The sequence below is a fragment of the Pongo pygmaeus genome, chromosome 8 (assembly GCF_028885625.2).
Source record: "Pongo pygmaeus isolate AG05252 chromosome 8, NHGRI_mPonPyg2-v2.0_pri, whole genome shotgun sequence".
Taxonomy (NCBI): Eukaryota; Metazoa; Chordata; class Mammalia; order Primates; family Hominidae; genus Pongo; species Pongo pygmaeus.
In genome coordinates this window covers 100,607,651-100,628,888 of record NC_072381.2, presented here as the reverse complement: position 1 = coordinate 100,628,888, position 21,238 = coordinate 100,607,651, and the positions used below count along the sequence as shown (strand labels likewise).

Sequence of the window (21,238 nt, the reverse complement as noted above, 5' to 3'; positions counted from 1 at the left end):
AGGCCACAGTGTCTAGAACCTAGGCACAAATCTGGTATAGTTGGGTTTGTGTGTATTACTCCAGTCCTTTAGTTGGTCAGCTAAAGGAGGTGGCTGCATAATATACTGCGAAGATTGTGGGCTTTAGAGTCAGGAAGTCCTGTGTTCAAATCCTGACTATGCCACTTACTATCTCTGTGACTGTAGTCAAGTTATCAACTTCTCCCCCGTTCAGTTTTCTTTATCTGCAAGATAGGGGTAAAAATGCCTCTCTTGCGGGGAAGCTGGGGTAATACCTGTAAAACATTTTGCATAGTGTACCAAAATGTAGTGCTCAAAATATGTTATCCTCTTCTCTCCTTTTTTTTAAACCAGAGAGGATAACAGAGATATATAAATTAATTTGCAATTTAATTAATACACTTATTTCTTTGAATTGAGAAGTCTATGTAAGATTTATTAAATGGTATATTGATGATAATATTACATTTTCCCAGATTTCATAAAGAGTCTTAAAACAATTTTTTTTTAGAGCAACCCTGTCAAATAGAACAGGTGAGAAAGCTTAGATCCACAGAAATTGTCACCTTTTATCAACATTGCTAATGCCAGAGAGAGGGCTCCTTCCTCCTGAATCAGTGTTTTCATCACGACATGCTGCCTCCAAAAAAATGTCCACAAAATTTAGTGAAAAAAGTAAATTCTAGCTCCATGGCCTTTTAAGCCCTTTAGTCACTTGGTTTTACATTTCCCCATAGTCAATTACTCAAAAAAGCATGCTGTCGGGGCCAGGCGTGGTAGCTCACGCCTGTAATTCCAGCACTTTGGGAGGCCGAGGCTGGCAGATCACTTGAGGTCAGGAGTTCAAGACCAGCCTGGCCAACATGGCGAAACCCTGTCGCTACGAAAAAATACAAAAATTAGCCGGGCGTGGTGGCAAGTGCCTGTAATTCCAGCTACTCAGGAGTCTAAGGCATGAGAATTGCTTGAACCCAGGAGGCGGGGGTTGCCATAAGCCAAGATCACGCCACTGCATTCCAGCCTGGGGGACAGAGTGAGACTCCATCTAAAAAAAAAATAGCATGTTATGGAATACTTGGTTCAACAAAGTTAAACAAGTTTCTTTCCCCCTGGCCTTCTCAGAGCCTCTGCTGTGCTGATGTACACTGTGATGCTCCAAAAAAGATCTAAAGCAAATCATATTTCTCAAACCCTCTCACCAGCAGTGGTTCTTTGGGAGCTAGGGGTATAGTCCACAGTAGTAGAAGAATGGGGCCCCAGGTTTCCCATGGTAGACTTCCATCAGCCACAGCTACAGACCCCTCAGTTCCTCTTTCACACACAAGTGGGTCCTTTGCTTAACAGTAGGACCATTACACTCCCATCCCCCTCCACAGCTGCGAGATACTTAGTATAGCAGAGTCAGGAGCCTGCAGATCTCCATAGGGGTGAATATGCTGAGGGTCTTGCTCATCTATCTGCCTGTGGTTGGGGGTGAAGGGAGGGGGAATTCATAATGCCCCCCAAAGAGGGCTGTGGCAAAAATGTGGCCCAAGACATTCCTTCTCACAGAGACAAATGCCCACATCCCCTTTACGGACCTCTTGAGGATTAGAATCCTGTCTGCTAATGTGAGACCCACAAAGGCTGCCTTGTGCTTTTGTTCAGCACAGAACTGACTTTCTGTAGTTTTCCAGATGTGCCCTCATTGTTCGGCCAGCACCCCTCACATACCGTGGGACTTCCTGGCATCCTGCAAAGTGAGCACACCCCTTCCAAGTTACAATTGGAGACCTTTCCATCCTATTGGTTTGACTCAAATGAAAAAGATCTAGGTCATTTTTTTTTTTTAATTCAAGAAAATGTTACAATTTTAAAATTATTTAATTCAAGAAAAAGTTATAAGGGCCAGGTGCGGTGGCTCACGCCTGTAATCCCAGCACTTTGGGAGTCCGAGGTGGGCGGATCACCTCAGGTCGGGAGTTTGAGACCATCCTGACCAACTTGGAGAAACCCCGTCTCTACTAAAAATACAAAATTAGCCGGGCCTGGTGGCGCATGTCTGTAATCCCAGCTACTGGGGAGACTGAGGCAGGAAAATCCCCTGAACCCGGGAGGCGGAGGTTGCAGTGAGCTGAGATCACGCCGTTGCACTCCAGCCTGGGCAACAGAAGCAAAACTCTGTCTCAAAAAAAAAAAAGAAAGAAAAGGTTATAATTTTTATCCTTCTTTTAAGTTTTCATTTTTTTTAAAATTTGCCTTTGTCTCATTTTTTTAAAAAAAGAGTCCTGGTTAAAAATTAACATCATCTGGGCCAGGCACGGTGGCTCACGCCTGTAATCCCGGCACTTTGGGAGGTCGAGTCAAGCGGATCATGAGGTCAGGAGTTCTAGACCAGCCTGACCAACATGGTCAAACCCCGTCTGTACTAAAAAAAAACACACACAAAGGGCACAAAGAGCATTTGAAGGAAAATCTACTTTTCTTTCCAACATCACTTTTCCATGTTAAAAAGCAAAGGAATTAGGCCAGGCGTGGTGACTACATGCATTTAATCTCAGCATTTTGGGAGACTGAGGCAGGAGGATCACTTGAGCCCAGGAGTTCAAGACCAGCCTGGGCAACATAGCAAAACCCCATCTCTACAGAAAAATATGTAACAATTGGCCAGGCATGGTGGTGCATGCCTGTAGTCCCAGCTACTCAGGAGGCTGAGGTAGGAGGATCACTTGCGCCCAGGAGGTTGAGGCTGCAATGAGCTGTGATCATGCCACTTGCACTCCAGCCTGGGCAGCAGAATGAGACCGTCTCAAGAAAAAAAGTAATGGAATTAACATTTATTGAGTGTTACCTACCTGTACAACAGGCACCATCCTAGCTGTTTATTTTTAATTTGTTGAAGCATTCTCCAGCAACTCTGAGTTAGGTCCAAGTTCAGCTAAAGCAACAGTGTCTCAGATTAAGTATTGTGTCCAAGGTCCCAGAGCTACTAAATTTCAGAACTGAGTTTTGGACCAGATCTGCCTAACTTCAGAACCTTTCTACTGCATGATGATACAAAGATGGATGGTAAAATGGATGGGTAGACAAATGGCGAAATTGATGGAATGATAGAAGGATATCAATATATCACACATAATTTCAGGGCAATTTAAAGCAATGAAGGCATGCCCTGCTAGGGCATAGAAGAGGATAGTGAAGGTATCCAGAAGGAGACATTTTGTTTAACAAACATCAGTTAAGGCAGCTGAGTGCATTGCTCTGTGTTGCATAAATATTCTGAGCGTAAGACAACATTCACAAAAAATGCATTTAGAAAACCACAACAAATTAATAAGGCCTCTGAGCACTTTCAAGGGCTAGTCAATTTGAATGTTAACATCCATCCTGCAAAAGACTGGAAAAATGCCAAATGTGATGTAATTTCCTGAATAGTGGGGTTCTTACTTCCAAATATGGAGCCCCCTCTCTGGAATTTGTACCCTTTGACCCCACTTAACAGTCTCCTTTTGCTACAAAACTGAAGTGTCTTAATCTTACACATATTGAAACATCTGCTAAAATGCCGTTGACCCTCTGTCGACAGGGAGCTTCCTCTGCAGAAGGGAGATATTGTTTACATTTATAAGCAAATTGATCAGAACTGGTATGAAGGAGAACACCACGGCCGGGTGGGAATCTTCCCACGCACCTACATCGAGGTACCGCAGCCCCTTTTCTTTCTAAGGAAAAGCCTGACCGTGCCCAAAGCACCATTTATTTACCAAATGCTTATGTTTTGTTTCCTCCTTTTCCTCTTGTTTCCCTGCTTTCTTCTCTTCCCTTGTTCTCTTTTACCTCTTTCCCTTTCTCAGCTTCTTCCTCCTGCTGAGAAGGCTCAGCCCAAAAAGTTGACACCAGTGCAGGTTTTGGAATATGGAGAAGCTATTGCTAAGTTTAACTTTAATGGTGATACACAAGTAGAAATGTCCTTCAGAAAGGTAAGCTGCACTTCTCATGCCTTGCTTTGGGGCTCTCTTGGATGGCGCAGCTATGTGGGGAAGTGTGGTGTTGCTATCGCACCCCAGTCTGGGGGTGCTGTCTGTACCCTTAAGAGAAGTATGCCAATCAATAATTGCATTAAGGGCTGGGCACGGTGGCTCATGCCTGTAATCCCAGCACTTTGGGAGGCCGAGGTGGGTAGATCACTTGAGGTCAGGAGTTTGAGACTAGCCTGGCCAACATGGCAAAACCCCGTCTCTACTAAAAATACAAAAATTAGCTGGGCATGGTAGTGGGTTCCTATAATCCCAGCTATTCAGGAGGCTGAGTCAGGAGAGTCATTTGAACCTGGGAGACAGAGGTTGCAGTGAGCTGAGATCGCTCCACTGCACTCCAGCCTGGACAATAGGTCTCAAAAAAAAAAAAAAAAAAAAAAGAATTGCATTAAGGCCTGTAATCCCAGCACTTTGGGAAACCAAGGCAGGAGGCTCACTTAAGGCCAGGAGTTCAAGACCAGCCTGAGCAACATAGCAAGACCCCATCTCTATTGAATAAAAAAAAAAAAAGAATTGCATTAAGGGCAATTGGAGAATTTTCTGAGGTAAGGTATTTTAAAAATAAACCCTAGGCTAATGTCAGGGTTTAACTATATTGAGCTCACTGATTAAAGATAGTATTTCTGGAGTCTTAGGCATCTTTTATAAGCTGTTTTCAACCAACACTTACCAACTAATGATGTGATAATGCACTGTGTTGGGGACTGGGTTTTACAATATATTGTTGTGACCTAGTGGAAAAAACAGGTCCATTGATACCAGGAGAAGTTTGAAAAGCTTTGAACCCAAAAGGCACAAACCATCTACGCAGAATGTGGGAGTTAAATACTTTTTTCCAAGCCACCATTTTCTTATAGAAAAAAATGAACATAGATGGCTCTCTCCTAGGTGGTTGTAAGAGACTTCGATGAAACAGCTTATGTGAAGCCCCCAGCATGACACGTGGTATCTGGTTGGTGCTTAGTAAACAGGAGATGCCAGTATTATTATTATCACCATCATGCTTATTCAGAACATAATTACATTGTGCAGAGAAGTTCTTCTTTCCAGAATCCAAACACTCTACATGGCAAAATTCTCTGGCTTGCTAAAGTTACTAAGTTACTGATTTTATTGAGGATTGAGGGAAGTGAGCACATTGTTAGAAAAAGATGAGCCATCTTATGTAACACTGGAAGCAACCCAATTGCCCAACAGCAGGGGATCAGTAATTAAATCATTATATGTTTGTGCGACAGAATACCCTGCAGTGGTCCATTAAGCTATGCAATGCCATTAAAAATCTAGAATTCTATTTCTTGATAAAGAAGGAAGTTTACTATGTGCTATTAAGTATTTTTTAAAAAGCAAGTTGGAAAAGGGAAACACAGTTCATACTCAATTTTTAAAAGAAAAAATATGTGCGGGTTTAATTCACATGCATAGAAGTAAATCTGGGGAGTCCATATGCCAAATATTAAGTGTTTATCTCCAAATGACTATGTGATAGGTGATGATTATTTTCTGCTTTATGTTTGTGTTCTGAATTTTCTATAATGATACATTATAAGTATCTATAATGCTACAAAAGAAAGAAAAAGAGAAACCCCCCAAAATCTTTGCCTTAGAAATGAAGATTGGGTATCTGTTTCACATTAAATGAGTCAAAAACACTACATTTGTTCCCTGGCTTAGCGACACAAATCTGATGTTCTCCTTTACTAAAATACTTAAAGAACCAAGCTGAACTTCCCAGCATCAAGGTAGCTCCTCTGCCATTAGCATCCTCATCCCAGTGGTGTTAATTCCCTCCAGGTTCAGCAGGGAAGGTTTTTCCCGAGCTAAGGATGTGATAAACAATGCAGGACATTGAAGCATGCAGGCAGAGGCCCCAGGCATGCAGAGGCATGCTAGGACAAGGACCCTCTCTTTGCTGTGTCTTCCAGGGTGAGAGGATCACACTGCTCCGGCAGGTAGATGAGAACTGGTACGAAGGAAGGATCCCGGGGACATCCCGACAAGGCATCTTCCCCATCACCTACGTGGATGTGATCAAGCGACCACTGGTGAAAAACCCTGTGGATTACATGGATCTGCCTTTCTCCTCCTCCCCAAGTCGTAGTGCCACTGCAAGCCCACAGGTATCTAAGCTTCTTGTCACTGGTTTTCATACTCAGCATGTGAATTTTCGTAGTCAACAGTGCTGATGGCACACAGCCTCTCTGGGGAGGTTTTTGAGCACGGCAATTAAAAACTGTCTGCAAGAGGCCGGGTGTGGTGGCTCACGCCTGTAATGCCAGCACTTTGGAAGGCCGAGGCGGGTGAATCACCTGAGGTCAGGAGTTCAAGATCAGCCTGGCAACATGATGAAACCCCATCTCTATCAAAAATTCAAAAATTAGCCAGGCGTGGTGGCAGGCGCCTGTAGTCCCAGCTACTCAGGAGGCTGAGGCAGGAGAATCGCTTGAACTGGGGAGGCGGAGGTTGCAGTGAGCTGAGATCATGCCACTGCACTCCAGCCTGGACAACAGAGCGAAACTCCATCTCAAAAAACAAAAAAAAAAACTGCAGGAAAGCAGACTGTACACTGGACTTTGTCTTTATGCGTACAAATGGCCTTTTCCAGTGCTTGGTTGAAGATATATCTCGGGGAAAAGGAACAGTCAAGTAATTGCTCTGGGAATAAGGTGACTAGGGAAAGAGAAACAAGAGCCTTTATCAGTTGGTCCCTCCTGCGTGAAGCTGTTGGTGTGGGTACCACCACTGTGTCATAAATCCCATGGTCCAAATGTGATCCTCAGTCATCTTGGCCAAAGTTGGCCTGCAGAAGACAAAGGCTGAAAGAGAGACTTACACCTTCTCATCAGCCATGTAGACCAGATCCAAAGTATTCTTTGCATTCACCGGAACCAGGTGATTGGAACAAGTAACTTACAGCATCTCAGTCTCAGTGGGCTGAAAGGATGTAGGTTTATAGGCGTAATAAGATGTTGGCTTTCCCAAACATTAATTATGAACAAACTTGTTTAGAAATATAAACTATTCCTAACTGATCCCCACTTTCCCAAAGCCAAGAAAATGTCAGAACCTTGAGTTCAGGGTGACACGGTGGGGGTGACATCCCTGTGAAAGAGCCTGGCCAAACCACCATGTATGTTGTAAGGAGGTTGGCAGAGGAACAAGAGTAGGACTTGGGGGCCCGGGTTGACCCTGAGACGGTGCCTCATGTCTGGTCCTCTAACTGTTTCCTCCTCTGCCACCTGCTCATCACTGACCCCAGTAGAGGGTTCTTGGCAGAAAGCATTAAACGGGCTGACCCAGGGCTTCCTGGACAGTGATAGCCGCATCCTGTTGTCTTATAGGACAGAGTGTGTGACTGGAGCGGGACATTCTTCTTTGTAAGGATGCAGGGAACCCAGCTACGTTTTTCACTTGACTGTGGCCAAGAGTGATTGTAAAACAAAACTAGTACACTACTCATACTCCTCTCTGGAAGACTCTGCTGAGCTCCTAGAGAAAATAAAACCCCATGGAAGGGCCATGGCAGTGTGGGGCCACCTTTCCCTGTATGGTTCTGGGTCAGGGATCTGGATGCACAGGGGCTGGGTCGGCTGGGATGGGAAGCTTCCAATGTGTCCCTTTGAAAATCTGATTCTGCAAAGCAGGCCAGCCTCATCCGTCACTACTCTGACGGGAACCTCTCCCCATCTCCACACCTCTCGCTGCTTCCTCCACCCCCTGCCTGCACACATCAGGCTCACGCTCACACATGCTCAAACGCACACTCACCCATCCCGGTTTCTCCCCAGATGTAACCCGAGGATTTCCTTTCTGTACACCAGAGTGTCCTTGCTCATCCTCTCCATTTCATTCCTCTTTATATACCCCTTGTGATTATTTTCCTTCTTTTTCCTTTATGCTGACACTTGTACCTTTTGCTTCTTTCTTTTGTTTTCCTCTCTCTTCTTCTTTTTAAGTTTTCCAGTCACAGCAGGCTCATCACGCCAGCCCCCTCATCTCTGCCCCACTCCCGCCGAGCCCTGTCCCCCGAGATGCACGCCGTCACCTCTGAGTGGATCTCACTGACTGTGGGGGTCCCAGGCAGGCGTTCTCTGGCCCTGACCCCACCCTTGCCTCCTCTGCCAGAGGCTTCTATATATAACACTGACCACCTCGCCTTGTCACCGAGGGCCAGTCCCTCCCTGTCTCTCAGCCTCCCCCATTTGAGTTGGTCAGATCGTCCCACCCCACGATCAGTAGCTTCTCCACTGGCCCTACCTTCCCCACACAAAACCTACTCCCTAGCACCCACTTCCCAGTCCTCCCTTCACATGAATGGAGATGGTGGTGTCCACATGCCATCTTCAGGCATCCACCAAGATAGCTTCTTGCAGCTGCCGCTGGGGAGCTCTGATAGTGTCATCTCCCAGCTTAGTGATGCCTTTAGCAGCCAGAGCAAGAGGCAGCCATGGCGTGAAGAGAGTGGACAATATGAGAGGAAAGCAGAGAGGGAGGCAGGCGAAAGAGGCCCTGGTGGACCCAAGATCTCTAAGAAGAGCTGCTTGAAGCCTTCAGACGTGGTCAGGTGCCTGAGTACTGAACAGAGACTCTCAGATCTCAACACCCCTGAGGAGAGCCGGCCCGGCAAGCCCCTGGGTAGCGCTTTTCCAGGAAGTGAGGCTGAGCAGACAGAGCGGCATAGAGGTGGCGAGCAGGCGGGGAGGAAAGCTGCTCGGAGAGGTGGGAGCCAGGTAGGACTGCAGCATGCCGCGTGTGCACTTGGCGTCTCACTTGGCAGGGTGGGCTGCACGTCTCGCCCCTGGTCCATCTACGGAGGCCAAGTGAATGCTGGTGAGACCATTTGCTTGCCTCGGGAGCAAAGAGATGGCCCCAGAGGGAATGGGGGGACATGAATTCAGGTGCCAGGACTGGATACAGTTGGAGGGAAAGGACGGGCTATATCTGGCCACTTGAGGTCATTCAGAAGTTATCTCTACTTTGTATGCCTCCTGGCCTGCTGCAAGGGCCTCTGAGAAGGCAGACCTTCCTCACGTCCCATGTATGCCTTGGAGATGACCCTTGGTTTGCTTTGACTAACACAGCTGAGAACACCAGGCTTTGGTGTGGTGTGGTTTGGTTTGCTTTTATGTAAGATGCACTTTGTTTCCATAACCCATGGTGCTCTGCTAGTGCTCAGCTCTGTCAGGTCTTTGTCCTGTCTTGTGTTTGTGTGGGAGCGCGGGGCCTTTGTTTGCCATGAAACAAAGGTGTTTTGGTTCTGGAGAGAAGAATGCAGGTCTCCTGGGGCCTTGACTGACATGGGGTATCCTCGAATAGCCATGCCACGTTTTTGGGTGAGTGTCCCATCTTCTCTCTGGGTCAGCTACAAAGAGTGCAGCATTTGGACAAAGGTAGCCTTAGGGTGTTTTGAGACCTGAAAATTTTTTTGGAGAAATGAACTTAGCAACTAAACAAATCAATTCTGATTTTGGCTCTGCTGTTGACTACTGCGAAAGTCAAAGACTTTCGGCAACTTCTCTGAAGCAACCAGGTTTGAATGCCAGCTCCATCTCTTACAGTCTAGTGACTTGGGAGTTGCTTCCCCTCTCTGAGACTCAGTTTCCTTATCTGTAAAATGGAGATGATAGCACCTACCTCAAAGAGTGGTTGAGTACAAGGGCTTATGATCCTGGTAACATGGTCAGCACTTTATAAACAGAAGCTATAGAGCCAACATCTTGGGTGATCTAGAACTGCTTCTAGAACTGAGAATATTTTTAGAACTTCCTTAGACCCCGATTGAGTCCCTGAAGATGTCTCCAAGCCATTTATTAAGTATCTAGTATGTATGATGTCCACAGTAAATAGTGGTTAACACTTAGGCTTGCAACCTCAGTTTCCCTTTGAGGCTGTAGTTATTCAGTCTATGAATAAGGCCTGCAGGTACCAGCCTCTGGGCAGAATACAAAGGTCATTTGTCTCTCCTCTTGAGGAGCCTAAGTTCAAGGCTCCTCAAAACAAGGAGGAGCCTAGCAATATCACCAGGGCAATAATAGAGGCATGCTTGGGGGACACAGGAGCACAGAGGCTTGAGACACACTAGGCCAGACTTCCAGTTCCAGCCGAGCACATGTGGGCCCCTGGGTGGGCCAGCACATCAGGAGTGGGGATCACTGAGGGTAAGCCAGCGTGGGGCAGTTTATAAGAAATCAGGCTTAGCCTTTTGCTAGAAAGCCACTTAACCTCTCACATGCTAAGCAGGAGTGGAAGCAGTCCATCCCTTGTAGGGCAGTCATAAGGATTCAGTGAGGTAATTCATGGAAGTTGGTGCTTGGCATGTGCCAAGGCTCCATATGTGGGGTCACCTGCTGCTGTGTGGGGCTGTAGGAAAGCAGCAATACCTGGCAAAGGCTTTGCCTGGCCCTGGAACAGGTTGAGGAAAGAATAGAAGAGGTGGTGAAGTGGCTAGTTGAAAAGAATTAAACGTTTCTGACACAGGAACAATTCTATAAACATTCTAAGTCAACCCAAGGCACCCAGGGACATCCTTATTGTCAGTGTTGAGTCATCATCCCGGCCCAATTCCAGGATCCTGTGTGTATAGGAAGTGCGCACGGTGCCGGATCTCCGAGTAAGGTTAGGGGTATACGCTTCCTGCTTCCTAAGGCAGGATAGGAGTGGAGTAGCTGGCAACACTGAAGATTATGTTGATTGGAAAGCCAGGCTTGTTGAAACTTGGTGTTCCTTTCTTGGTGGGCCTCCAGACCCCAAGTGTACCACTTCCTGTCCCCTCCCTTCCTCCTGCCCTCCTGGCACAAGCCCCTTCTCCATGGGTGTGCCCAGGCTGTGGCCTGGGGCTCGCTCCCCCTTGAGAGCTGGCATTTGTGTGAAAAGGGCTGCTGCCCACACCTCCCCTTCAGCCCCCTCACTTTCCCCTCCTGTGGCTGGAGCAGGAGCTGACAACTCTGGAAACGGGGTCCTTCAGAAGGGGCTCCTGTGTCTTGGACCCCCTTTGGGTGACAGACATGCTAAAAATGGAAAGGACTTGTATGACAACTGTTCTCTGGCAGCCCCATCAGGATGACGTGACCACAGGCTGTGTTGCTTATTTGGAAAAATGCATTCCAGACCAGTTTGTGTATCAAGAAAATTGTCAGCCATTATTCTCCTTGCTGAACTAAAGAGCTGAAACAAAAGTTCACTTTTATTGTAGGTATTGGGGAGGTAGGTTGAGAATCTGACCAATAATGGGAGGGAATTTTACCTGAGAACCTTAAATGAGAAGATATTCTGAAATGTTATGATCATTTACTCTTTGAAGCATTTAGGATATTCCAGGTACTTAGCTGCAAGAGATAGAGAGGGGTGAACATCATCAGGGCTTCCATTTAGATGTAACTTCTAGGAAGCTGTTGGGGCCAAGGGAAAGTTTCCCTTTTGTCCTTGAAGTTTCCCTAAAAATTACTGACAAGAAGCAAAAATTTTTTTTCTTTCTTTCTTTTTTTTTTTGAGACGGGGTCTCACTCTGTCACCCAGGCTGGAATGCAGTGGCACAATCTCATTGCAACCTCTGCCCCCAGGTTCAAGACTCCTTCCACCTCAGCCTCCTCGAGTAGCTAGGACTACAGGCACATGCCACCATGCCCGGGTAATCTTTGTATTGTTTGGTAGGGACGGGGTTTCACCATGTTGGCCAGGCTTCTGACCTCAAGTGATCCTCCCGCCTCGGCCTCCTCGGATTACAGGCATGAGCCACCACGCCCGGCCAAGAAGCAAATTAATAGGAGAAAAGGCATACAGATTTATTTGATCATAGTTTTATGTGACATGGGAGCCTTCAGAATGAAGACCCAACCAATGGGGTGCAGAAGCTTATACCATCTTGAGGTTACAGAAGAGTGGGGGCTCAGAGGATGGCCAAAGACAGGTTATGGTGGTAAATCAGATTTTAAGCAGCAAGACACGTTATGGGAGGGAGAAAAGTAAGGCTTGGCTAGCAAAGGGGTCTTGTTATTTAGATGAAAGCTCACCGGTAGCAGCCTCAGAGAGAATAGATGGTAAATGTTTCTTTTAGGCCTTTAAAGGTGTCAGACTGTCAGTCAATCTTTTCTAGATCTAGACAAGGGAAAGCCTCAGAGAAAACCTGGCTGCATCAATGCAGATTTTTCTCTACAAATACAAATCTCCTGCACAAAAGACGGCTTTGCCGGGCTACCTCTTTTTGCTGGCTCTCTGACAGCCATGTCAAAATATGTCAAAAAAATATATTTTGGAGTAAAATATTCTGATTTCCTTTAACACCTCTCCTGACAGCCTCCCCCACCCCTGCATGAGTGGATTAGTGCTCTGACTTTGGGCTGCCATAGCCCCTGCAATGGTCTGTGTGAGCCTCTCTCAGCCCCCTTTGCTTCGCTGTGTTCCCATAAAGTATCAGTGCTCCAAAGGCGGGACCGTTATACCTGATGTATGGAAGGCACTTCAGTGAATGTTTGTTGAATGAAAGAAAAGGTAGGCCAGACACGGTGGCTTACACCTGTAATCCCAGCACTTTGGGAGCCTGAGACAGGCGGATCACTTGAAGTCAGGAGTTTGAGACCAGCTAGCATGGCGAAACCCCATCTCTTCTAAAAATACAAAAATCTCTTTTAAAAAATAGAAAAATCAGCTGGGCGTGGTGGTGCATGCCTGTAATCCTAGCTACTTGGTAGGCTGAGGTGAGAGAATCACTTGAACCCAGGAAGCGGAGGTTGCAGTGAGCAGAGATAGGGCCACTGCACTCCAGCCTGGGTGACAGAGCAAGACCCCATCTCAAAAAAAAAAAAAAAGACAAACAATGACTGACTCCAACTAAAGGAGTTTAGGATCTTCACCGGGGGAGTAAGACATGTTCCCAAATAGTTATAATGCAAATAAGGAAAGAGAGTCACAAACAGTACATCCTGGAAGATCAAGATGGGGAGAAATAATAACCGGGGAGGAAGGTGGTTGTCTGGAGACTTCAGGAAAAAAAATGCCAGGCAGGGTGTCAGAGCCCCAGCCTGAGGAGGTGGTTGACTTGAGTGTTGGTAAGAAAAATTGACTGATAACAGTATAGGTTTGAAGAAGGAAAGTTTATTAGAAAGAAAGAACGCTGCAAAAGGGTGCAGCGGGGCACTCGGTGAGAGAGGATTTTCCTTAGGAGCATTTGTGGACCTTAAGGCAGAAGCTTAAGGGCAATTTGGACCATACTGGCCACATAGGTCATGATACATGATTACATCTGTAGATGTTTTGGTGCCTTAATATCAGCAAGGGTTGCACAATGAGTTTCAGCGTGCCAATCCAGAGATGTGTAGAAATTCTAGTTACTTATTAATTTGGAGGGAAAGAAATCTGGGACCAGATGCCTGCTTTAAATGATAGGGAAGTCTAATTACTTCTAATTTTCCCAGATAAGGAATTTGGCCTGTTTGATGGTCACCAGGTGGTCATTGCTCCCTTCTAAATTCCTCAGATAGGAGTTTTTGCCTCTAGGGCTTGCTGGATGGTCACCAAGTGATTTTGCTCTCCTCAAAAAAGTAGCATTTAATCTGAGCCTTAAAGAATAAGAGGTTTTCTCACAGGTGTACAGCAGGAGGGTGGGACTCGAGGCAAATAGCTCAAGCAAAGGCCCAGAGGTAGGACCATGAAAGGTGTGCATGGAGAGTGATGCATTCCTCGTTTGGGTGAGGCTTCTGGTGTCCACAGGTGAATAGAAAAGGGAGTTTCTGGAGAAGGGGCTGGGACCAGAGCTTATGTCAGGAGTCACGGTGACCCTTTGAATCAGTCACCTGCCCACCTCCCTCAACTCTGCAGGTGTGTGGACACTTCCTGTGAAATGGTTTGACTTTTCACTCCTAAACTGTTTCACATTGGGTCAGTTGCCCATGTTTTTAGGTGTGTTTTTTCTCTGAACAGCAGAAGAGAGTGAATGAAATGAATGCAGGGGTCTTCAGGGAAATCAGGATGGGGTGGGGAAGAGTGCTGGATTGAGAGTCAGGGTCCCAAGTTCTAGCTCTAGCTCTGCCATTGGCTTGCCAAGTATCTTTTGTTGAGTCACTTCTCTTTTCTGGCAGCTACTCTGTCCATAAACAAAAGATTCAGACAAGAGAAATGCCATTCTTTTTAGCTTTGCTATCCTTTGATTAGGTAAAAATCCTGCATGAATTTTAGTTTAAATGAGAAAGAAGAACACATACAAAAATTTAAGTCAGGGGTTTATTATCAACTTACAGACCTTCACAATGGAAAAATAGAAGTTTTTCCTTTTAGTTTTTGTTCTGAGGGACAACTTAACTTATTGGATGAAAAATGTACATACAAAATGCCCTAGCATTCAGAATTATCAACCAAGTTCTTGGATTTTCTTGGGCGCAATTTTGGCCAACAACATTCAGAACAATCAAGAAAGTAGGCTGGGCTTGGTGGCTCACACCTGTAATCCCAGTACTTTGGGAGGCTGAGGCGGGCAGATCACTTGAAGCCAGGAGTTTAAGACCAGCCTGGCCAACATGGCGAAACCCTGTCTCTACTAAAAATAGAAAAATTAGCCGGGCGTGGTGGTAGACATCTGTAATCCCAGCTACTCGGGAGGCTGAGGCATGAGAATTGCTTGAACCCGGGAGGCGGAGGTTGCAGTGAGCTGAGATCATGCCACTGCACTCCAGCCTGGGTGACACAGCAAGACTGTATTTCAAAAAAATTTTAAAAAGTAAACAAAGAAAAAGAAAGTAAGGGGGACAGGTCTGATGATAGAGAGTTATCTCAATTCATTGTTCACAGTCAGTTACAGATCAAACTGGTTGTTCCACTAAAAAAAAAAAAAGAAAAAGAAAGCAAAGGGAAGATCGTCTTGAAAAATCCCATCATTTTCATGATCAAATATTTACTGAGTTTCTCTGTGACAGAAGCACTATTTGTTGACTGGCATCCAGCCTTGGTCTTTAAGTGTTTTTACAAATTGTGAGAGTACCTCCTAGAATTTTTTAATTAAAGAGAATATTTAGAGACCATCTACTCCAGTAACTGACAACTTTTTCTGGATCACAGAACCTTTGAGAATCTGAGGTCAGCCGAGGACTCTAGGCCAGTAGTTTGGGGAGGAAAGTGACACACAGTTTTGCATTGTTTCAAAAGGCCCACACCCAAGTCTACCTGTGACAGACCACCAGATTAAGAGCCTCCAGTCTTTTACAATGAGATGAGAAAACCAAGGCCTGAGGAAAGTGACAGAAATTTTGTGATGTCAGTTTGGTTCCTAAAGGGAAGGAAGCTAATCAAATAAAATCTCAATATACAGGAAAGCTATGTGTCCTCAAAGCATCTGTCTGAGAAGCATAAGAACAAACTATAGGCTTAGAGAAAGGAGAAGGAGGGAAGGTGACTCAACTTGAGACAGAAAGATGTGACTTCAGAGGGAACACTTCTCAACACAAGGAAACTAAGTTAGTTCCCAGAAAGATAAGAACAGAGGCATAGACCTGCCTTGAGGATGGAAATCAGAAATAGAAGAGGAAGCTGTGATGGAACCTGCAAGAAAAAAAGAAATTTTAAATGTTAAGATACTCAAGTAAATATAGGAAACATTTTCCTTTGACTCACTCAGAAGGGAAATCTCTAAATAGAGGGCGTTTAACAGCTTACGGGATGGGGAGAGACGTTGGCTGCAGTACTTACAAAAATAAACAGCAGGTATTCTCTCAACACTAATGGTAGGGAACTGGCTGGGCATGGTGGCTCACACCTGTAATCCTAACACTTTCGGAGGCCAACACAGGAGGATCTCTTGAGCTCAGGAGTTTGAGACCAGCCTGGGCAGCGCAGGGAGACTACATCTCTACAAAAATAAAAACATTAGCCAAGTGTGGTGGCGAGTGCCTGTGGTTCCAGTTCCTTGGGAAGCTGAGATGGGAAGAGCACTTGGGTCTGGGAGGTCAAGGCTACAGTGAGCCATGATCACACCACTGCACTCTAGTCTGGACAATAGGAAAAAAAAAAAAAAAAAAAAAAAAAGGGTAAGGGACTAAGACCCAAAGCTAAAGTGTCTACCCTTATAAAGGTGTTAGGAGAATAGAGCATGTCAGTAGAAAGTGCCAGCCACAGGGTACTGGACAAATTAAGGTGACCTGTTGGTCAGCATCTCTCTCTAGCTCTTCTGATATCTTCCTCTGGCAGAGCACAAACCTCAAAGGTTGGGGTGTGGTGGAATGTGCAGAATTTGGAGTCTGAGAGACAGATGTTCCAATACCAACTGTTCACATTCCCAACTCACACACGGCAGGTCTTCGTTTTCTCATTTGTAAAATGAGGTCAATGTTGACCACCTTCTTGAGTTACTATGAGAATTAAATGAAATATAATAGAGATGAAAGCAGCTAGCGCAAAGCCTGTAATGGGACCATAAACACCTGTTGTGTGATGTCGAGGTACCAGGGAAATGAAACAAAAGTAGTTTGCTTTATCTACCTTACCCTGTTCCACCTAAGAGAGAAAAATGGTGGGCGGGGGGGCGGGGGGGGGGGTGGGAAGAGAAGAAAATAGAGAATGATGGGAAAATCATTTTACTTTGGGTTATACAAATCGAGAATTTAGAAAATTTGGAATTTGTGCTCCCCAAATTAGTTTATTCTACCTTCAGTATAAAGGCATAAACTGTTCTTGGAAAGCCTTTGGTTTCTTCACACTTGAATATGTATCTGCCATTACTCCCCTAACTGTCTTATGAAAGAAAGAGAAGACTGTATGATAGTCTATGAAGAGAAGGCTGAGCATTGGTTGAATATTTACTGAGCATTTAAGTTTAGTGTTGTAATCAGATTCAAATTACAACAAAGTTAATGTATTGTCTAGTGAGTGATTTGCAAGGAGATAAAATCTAGATGGTAAGCAATTGAACTAGTTGTTTGTAATTAGTTTTATATTAAGCTGTGATCTTTTTCTCAGTAAACTCAATAAGATAACTCAGTGGAGTCAGAGGCTGTTTTGAGGGTGCTCTGGTGGTTTCCTGGAGCTCAAACCCAGGAGACTGACTCATTCGGGCCTTTCTACTCCTCTGGAAGAGTTTGCCCATGATGTTCCAGTAGGTGCAAATCTATCACTATTTTGGGGCAGTCGCTTGGGATACTTCCAGAAGTGAGCACTCCATCCATATCTGGAGGCTGCAGTCAAAAGCCTTCCCCCTCCCAGTCTTCAGTAAGCAATGAGTGGAGTGCTGCCTCCCTTAAGCCAAGTCAGCCCCTACCCACTCCTACTTCTTAACCCATAGGACAGGCACATTGCAATCATAGAGCATTAGAGGCAAAAAGGACATTTATGTAAATTATGTCCAATCCTCTTATGTATTTTAGAACTTGAAGTCCTAAGACGTTAAGCATTTTGTTCACAAGACAATCAGTTAGTACAGAGCATGGCCTGGAACCCGGATTTTCTCACTGTCCTGCTGGGAGGTCAGGGTAGGTCACCAGAAAGGTGGGGTGGGGTCTGAGAAGACTTGAGATGTGAGACAACTAGAGGAGTGCCATTTCTGTGAGACTCGGGCAGGTTAGGGGAGCAGCAGAGCCTCGTGCTGTTTCTAGAGGGGATTTGGGGCCAGGGAGAAGTTGAGTTTCTCTGTCCTGTCCACATCTTCAGGACTTCCTGCTGTTCTGTAGCCTGTGTGCAATCTATTTGGGCCCACAAGGCCTTGGCACACACCCAAAGCTGGAAGTGGATGCTTAGTAACTCCACAGTAGCGCCAGGTGTTCTGTGGATCCAGAGGGATTAACAGCTCCAGGGAGGCTAAGATCTGATTTCTGGGGGATTTCTGTGAACTGAAAGTAGAAGGGCAACAGCAAGGACGCATGCAGGGTCACCCACTTGGGGAGAATGAAGCAAGCTCCAGGCCAGGAGAGGTGACTTGTGTACAAATACGGAAGAAAGCACTTTCTGGATCAAGGACTGTCACCTGCTTCCTATTAATGGGGGAAAGGAGGGGAGTGCAGTGTGTCTGTGTGTGTGTATGTGTGTGTGTGTGTGTGTGTGTATGTGTATGCATGCACTGGGCTGGTTGTTTTTGTAAACACGTGAAGAACTGGAATGCCATCACCAGAGTCAGAAATGTCCTTAGCATTTTTTTTTATTCTTAACTTTATTCTTAACCCTAGATGAAGTCCTTGTTAGAACTTGTATCTTCTCTTAGGCTTAAATAAGGGCAGATGCTGAGGACCTGGGGAGGGTTCAGAGGGGCATTGTCTAGTAGAAATATAATGTAAGCCACATGTGTGATTTTAAAATGTTCTAGTAGACACAGTAAAATAGAACAACTGAAATTTTAATAATATATTGTAACCCAATATATCTAAAAATTATTACTGAGATTTTACATTCTTTATTTTGTACCAAGTTTTTGAAATCCAGTGTATATTTTTACACATAACACATTTCACTTCATACTTGCCACATCTCAAGTGTCCAACAGCCACCTGTGGCTACTGGCTACCATCTTGCACAGGATAGGTCCAGAAGAAGCACTGTACAAAGCTGTAAAGTGGTTAGAAAATGGGGACAGGAAAAGAAAACATACCTAACGGGGAAAAAAAATCTGAGGATAAACAGCCTTCAAAATGAAGGGCTGATTCTTGTGATAGATAGTAATGGTTTCCATTTCCACTGAGGGTTTACCCCCATGCCATGTCTCCATCCCCTGAAAAAAAACTGGTTTACATTTCAATTATATGAGCTATTTCACTTAAATCTAAACAGAGAGAAATTGAGTCTTAGCTAATAGAATAAATGTTTATCTTGCCTTCTTCCTTCATTTATTCAACAACTGCTAAGTGAGGCACCCAGTCATCCCTACCTCTCAGGAATGGGGTTAAGTTTGTACTATACAGATGTTAAAGCTATGATGATGATTATCCTTAGCTTTGGGTATGGCCTGAGACCAAGGAAGGTACAAGGGGGACCATCAGTATCCCTTCCGGTACTATAGTTCACAATTAATAATTGGACGCTATTACCGTACACCGTATCTTTTACATAAGGAAATGTCTTTGAACACCTAGAGTAAAAAGTATTCAAGAAGAGAAATGATAAATAGTGCCTGTTTTCAGACAAGGCAGAGATTCGGTGTTGCTATCATAGCTACACAAGCAATCTAATCATGACCCAAGAGGGAGGTGGCAGGTGGTATATGGAGATTAGATGTCAAAGGGCTCAGCTCTCACACTACCTCGTACAAACCTCACAAGGTCAGGTCCCAGCCACCTGGCAAAAGCCTAACGTCCCGAGACATTGTAGAAGAAGCATGAAATGGCCCCTTTCGTTTTGTCTCTTCCTTTACTCCTGTCAGAGTCCGAGGTGACTGATTTGAGTGATTGCAGTTTAGAAGGGGTTTGGAGAACTTGAAGATGCTTCCCAAAAGGACAAGAGTATAGAAGTGGGGTCAGGCACAGTGGCTCACGCCTGTAATCCCAGCACTTTGGGAGGCCGAGGTGGGCAGATCATTTGAGGTCAGGAGTTCGAAACCAGCCTGACCAACATGGTGAAACCCCATGTCTACTAAAAATACAAAAAAAAAATAGCTGGACATGGTAGCCCATGCCTGTAATCCCAGCTATTTGGGAGCCTGAGGCAGAAGAATTGCTTGAACCTGGGAAACAGAGGTTGCAGTGAGCCCAGATCGCGCCTGGGCAACAGAGCAAGACTCCATCTCAAAAAAAAAAAAAAAAGAAATAGTGTCTGGGATGGAACTCCTCTGAGCCTTAAATTCCTTATTCTGCACTCCTCAAGTCAGAGGGTTAGTACAAAAGTCAGATGTGTAATGGACCTATATATGCTTGTAAAATATCAAGTTCTTCTTACTATATTTGATTCACTGATCCTCTTTTCAGCACCAAATTGTTTGCTAGATAATTGATTCCAGTCACTCCTTTGGGATGAATGAAATTGAGTGGAAGGAGGCTAGGTTTCTGTAAACTATGGAGATCTTGCCAAGAGATTGTCTACATCCTCTCTTTATACCGCATTTGACCTGAGGTCATGAGACCACCAGCTGGAATGTGGAAATATTTTGTTTTTTATGAGAACTTTTGTTTTCATGAGGTGTGACCCAGGCCACCCCGGTCTTGGCATACTGTAGCCAAAGAATCTCATTGTAGGGCAGTTGAGGTCCTCTGCACCCTTGCTGCCTACAGTTGGTCTGTGAACCAGCAGCGTCAGCACTACCAAGTAGAAATGCAGAATTTCACAATACAGCCCAGGTGTATCAAGTCAGAGTCTACATTTTAACAGGATCCCAAATGATAGCTATATACATTAAAGTCTAAGAAGGATGGCTCTACAATATCCCAATTAGTCATAGTCCACAGCAGCCTCAGCTTAAACAGCTGCCATGGCAGCCAACTCACTTCCACTTGAGGCAGCCCCTTGTATTGTTGGATTGTTTGGAAGTTCTCCCTTCTGTCATGTTAAAATCTGCATGTCATTGTCACCTACTCAAGGTGACATTTCAGACGTTTCATTCTTCTGAAAGCCCACATAGAAGGTACTTGGAAATGTCCATTTCTTTCCTTTGTGATATGGACACCTTAATCCAGAGGCAGTGAGTGGAGGGTGGGTGGTATTGGAGCCATACAAGGTTGGCTCCCAGTCACCCGGCAAAGACCTAACGTCCAGAGTCATTGTAGAAGAAGCATGACGTGGCCCATTTAGTTCCGCCTCTTCCTTTACTCTTGTCAGAGTGCAAGGTGACTGGTTTGAGTGGTTGCAGTTTAGAAGGTTTTTGGAGAACTTGAAGAGGCTTCCCAAAAGGACAGGGGTATTGAAATGATGCCTGCAATGGAAGTTAGTCCTGCAGGGTGTGCTAACGGTTGAGGACATTTCCAGTGGAGGTGAACAGGAGAGGGTGGTCTGGTGGAGTGGAAAGAGCAGCCGAGCCACTTTACCTCTTACTGGCTGTGTGATGTTGAGGAATGCATAAAACCCCTCTGAGCATCAGCTTCCTAGGCTTTTAAAGAAAACAATGATAAACCCTGTCCTGCCTGACTCCAGGGTTTCTGAGGGACTCACTGAAGATGAGGTCAGTGAGCACACTTGATAAGGTAGAAGATGGTCTGAGGATAAAAGACAAGGTCAGATGGGACAATAGATGAAGCCAGGAGAAAAGCCTACCACTGACTTGATGTGTGACCTCAGGGGAGGCTCCCACTCTTTCTGTGTCTCTCTGTGAAACAAGTGGGTCATGCACA

At 45.2% G+C, this 21,238-nt stretch overlaps 1 protein-coding gene across 39 annotated transcripts in view; it reads left to right on the top strand.

Annotated features, from left to right (window-relative positions):
- SORBS1 (sorbin and SH3 domain containing 1) overlaps nucleotides 1-21,238 on the top strand; it is a 249,691-nt gene that overhangs the window by 215,994 nt on the left and 12,459 nt on the right. For 27 of the 39 annotated variants that reach the window (XM_054503068.2, XM_054503067.2, XM_054503053.2 and 24 more), the window contains 3 exons: nucleotides 3,566-3,680; nucleotides 3,834-3,959; nucleotides 5,942-6,136. In XM_054503068.2, coding sequence (XP_054359043.1) covers nucleotides 3,566-3,680; nucleotides 3,834-3,959; nucleotides 5,942-6,136 — 436 coding nt within the window. Of the gene's footprint in view, nucleotides 1-3,565; nucleotides 3,681-3,833; nucleotides 3,960-5,941; nucleotides 6,137-7,972; nucleotides 8,747-21,238 lie in introns of all 39 variants that reach the window. The other 12 variants (XM_054503035.2, XM_063670014.1, XM_054503036.2 and 9 more) reach the window with 1 other exon arrangement.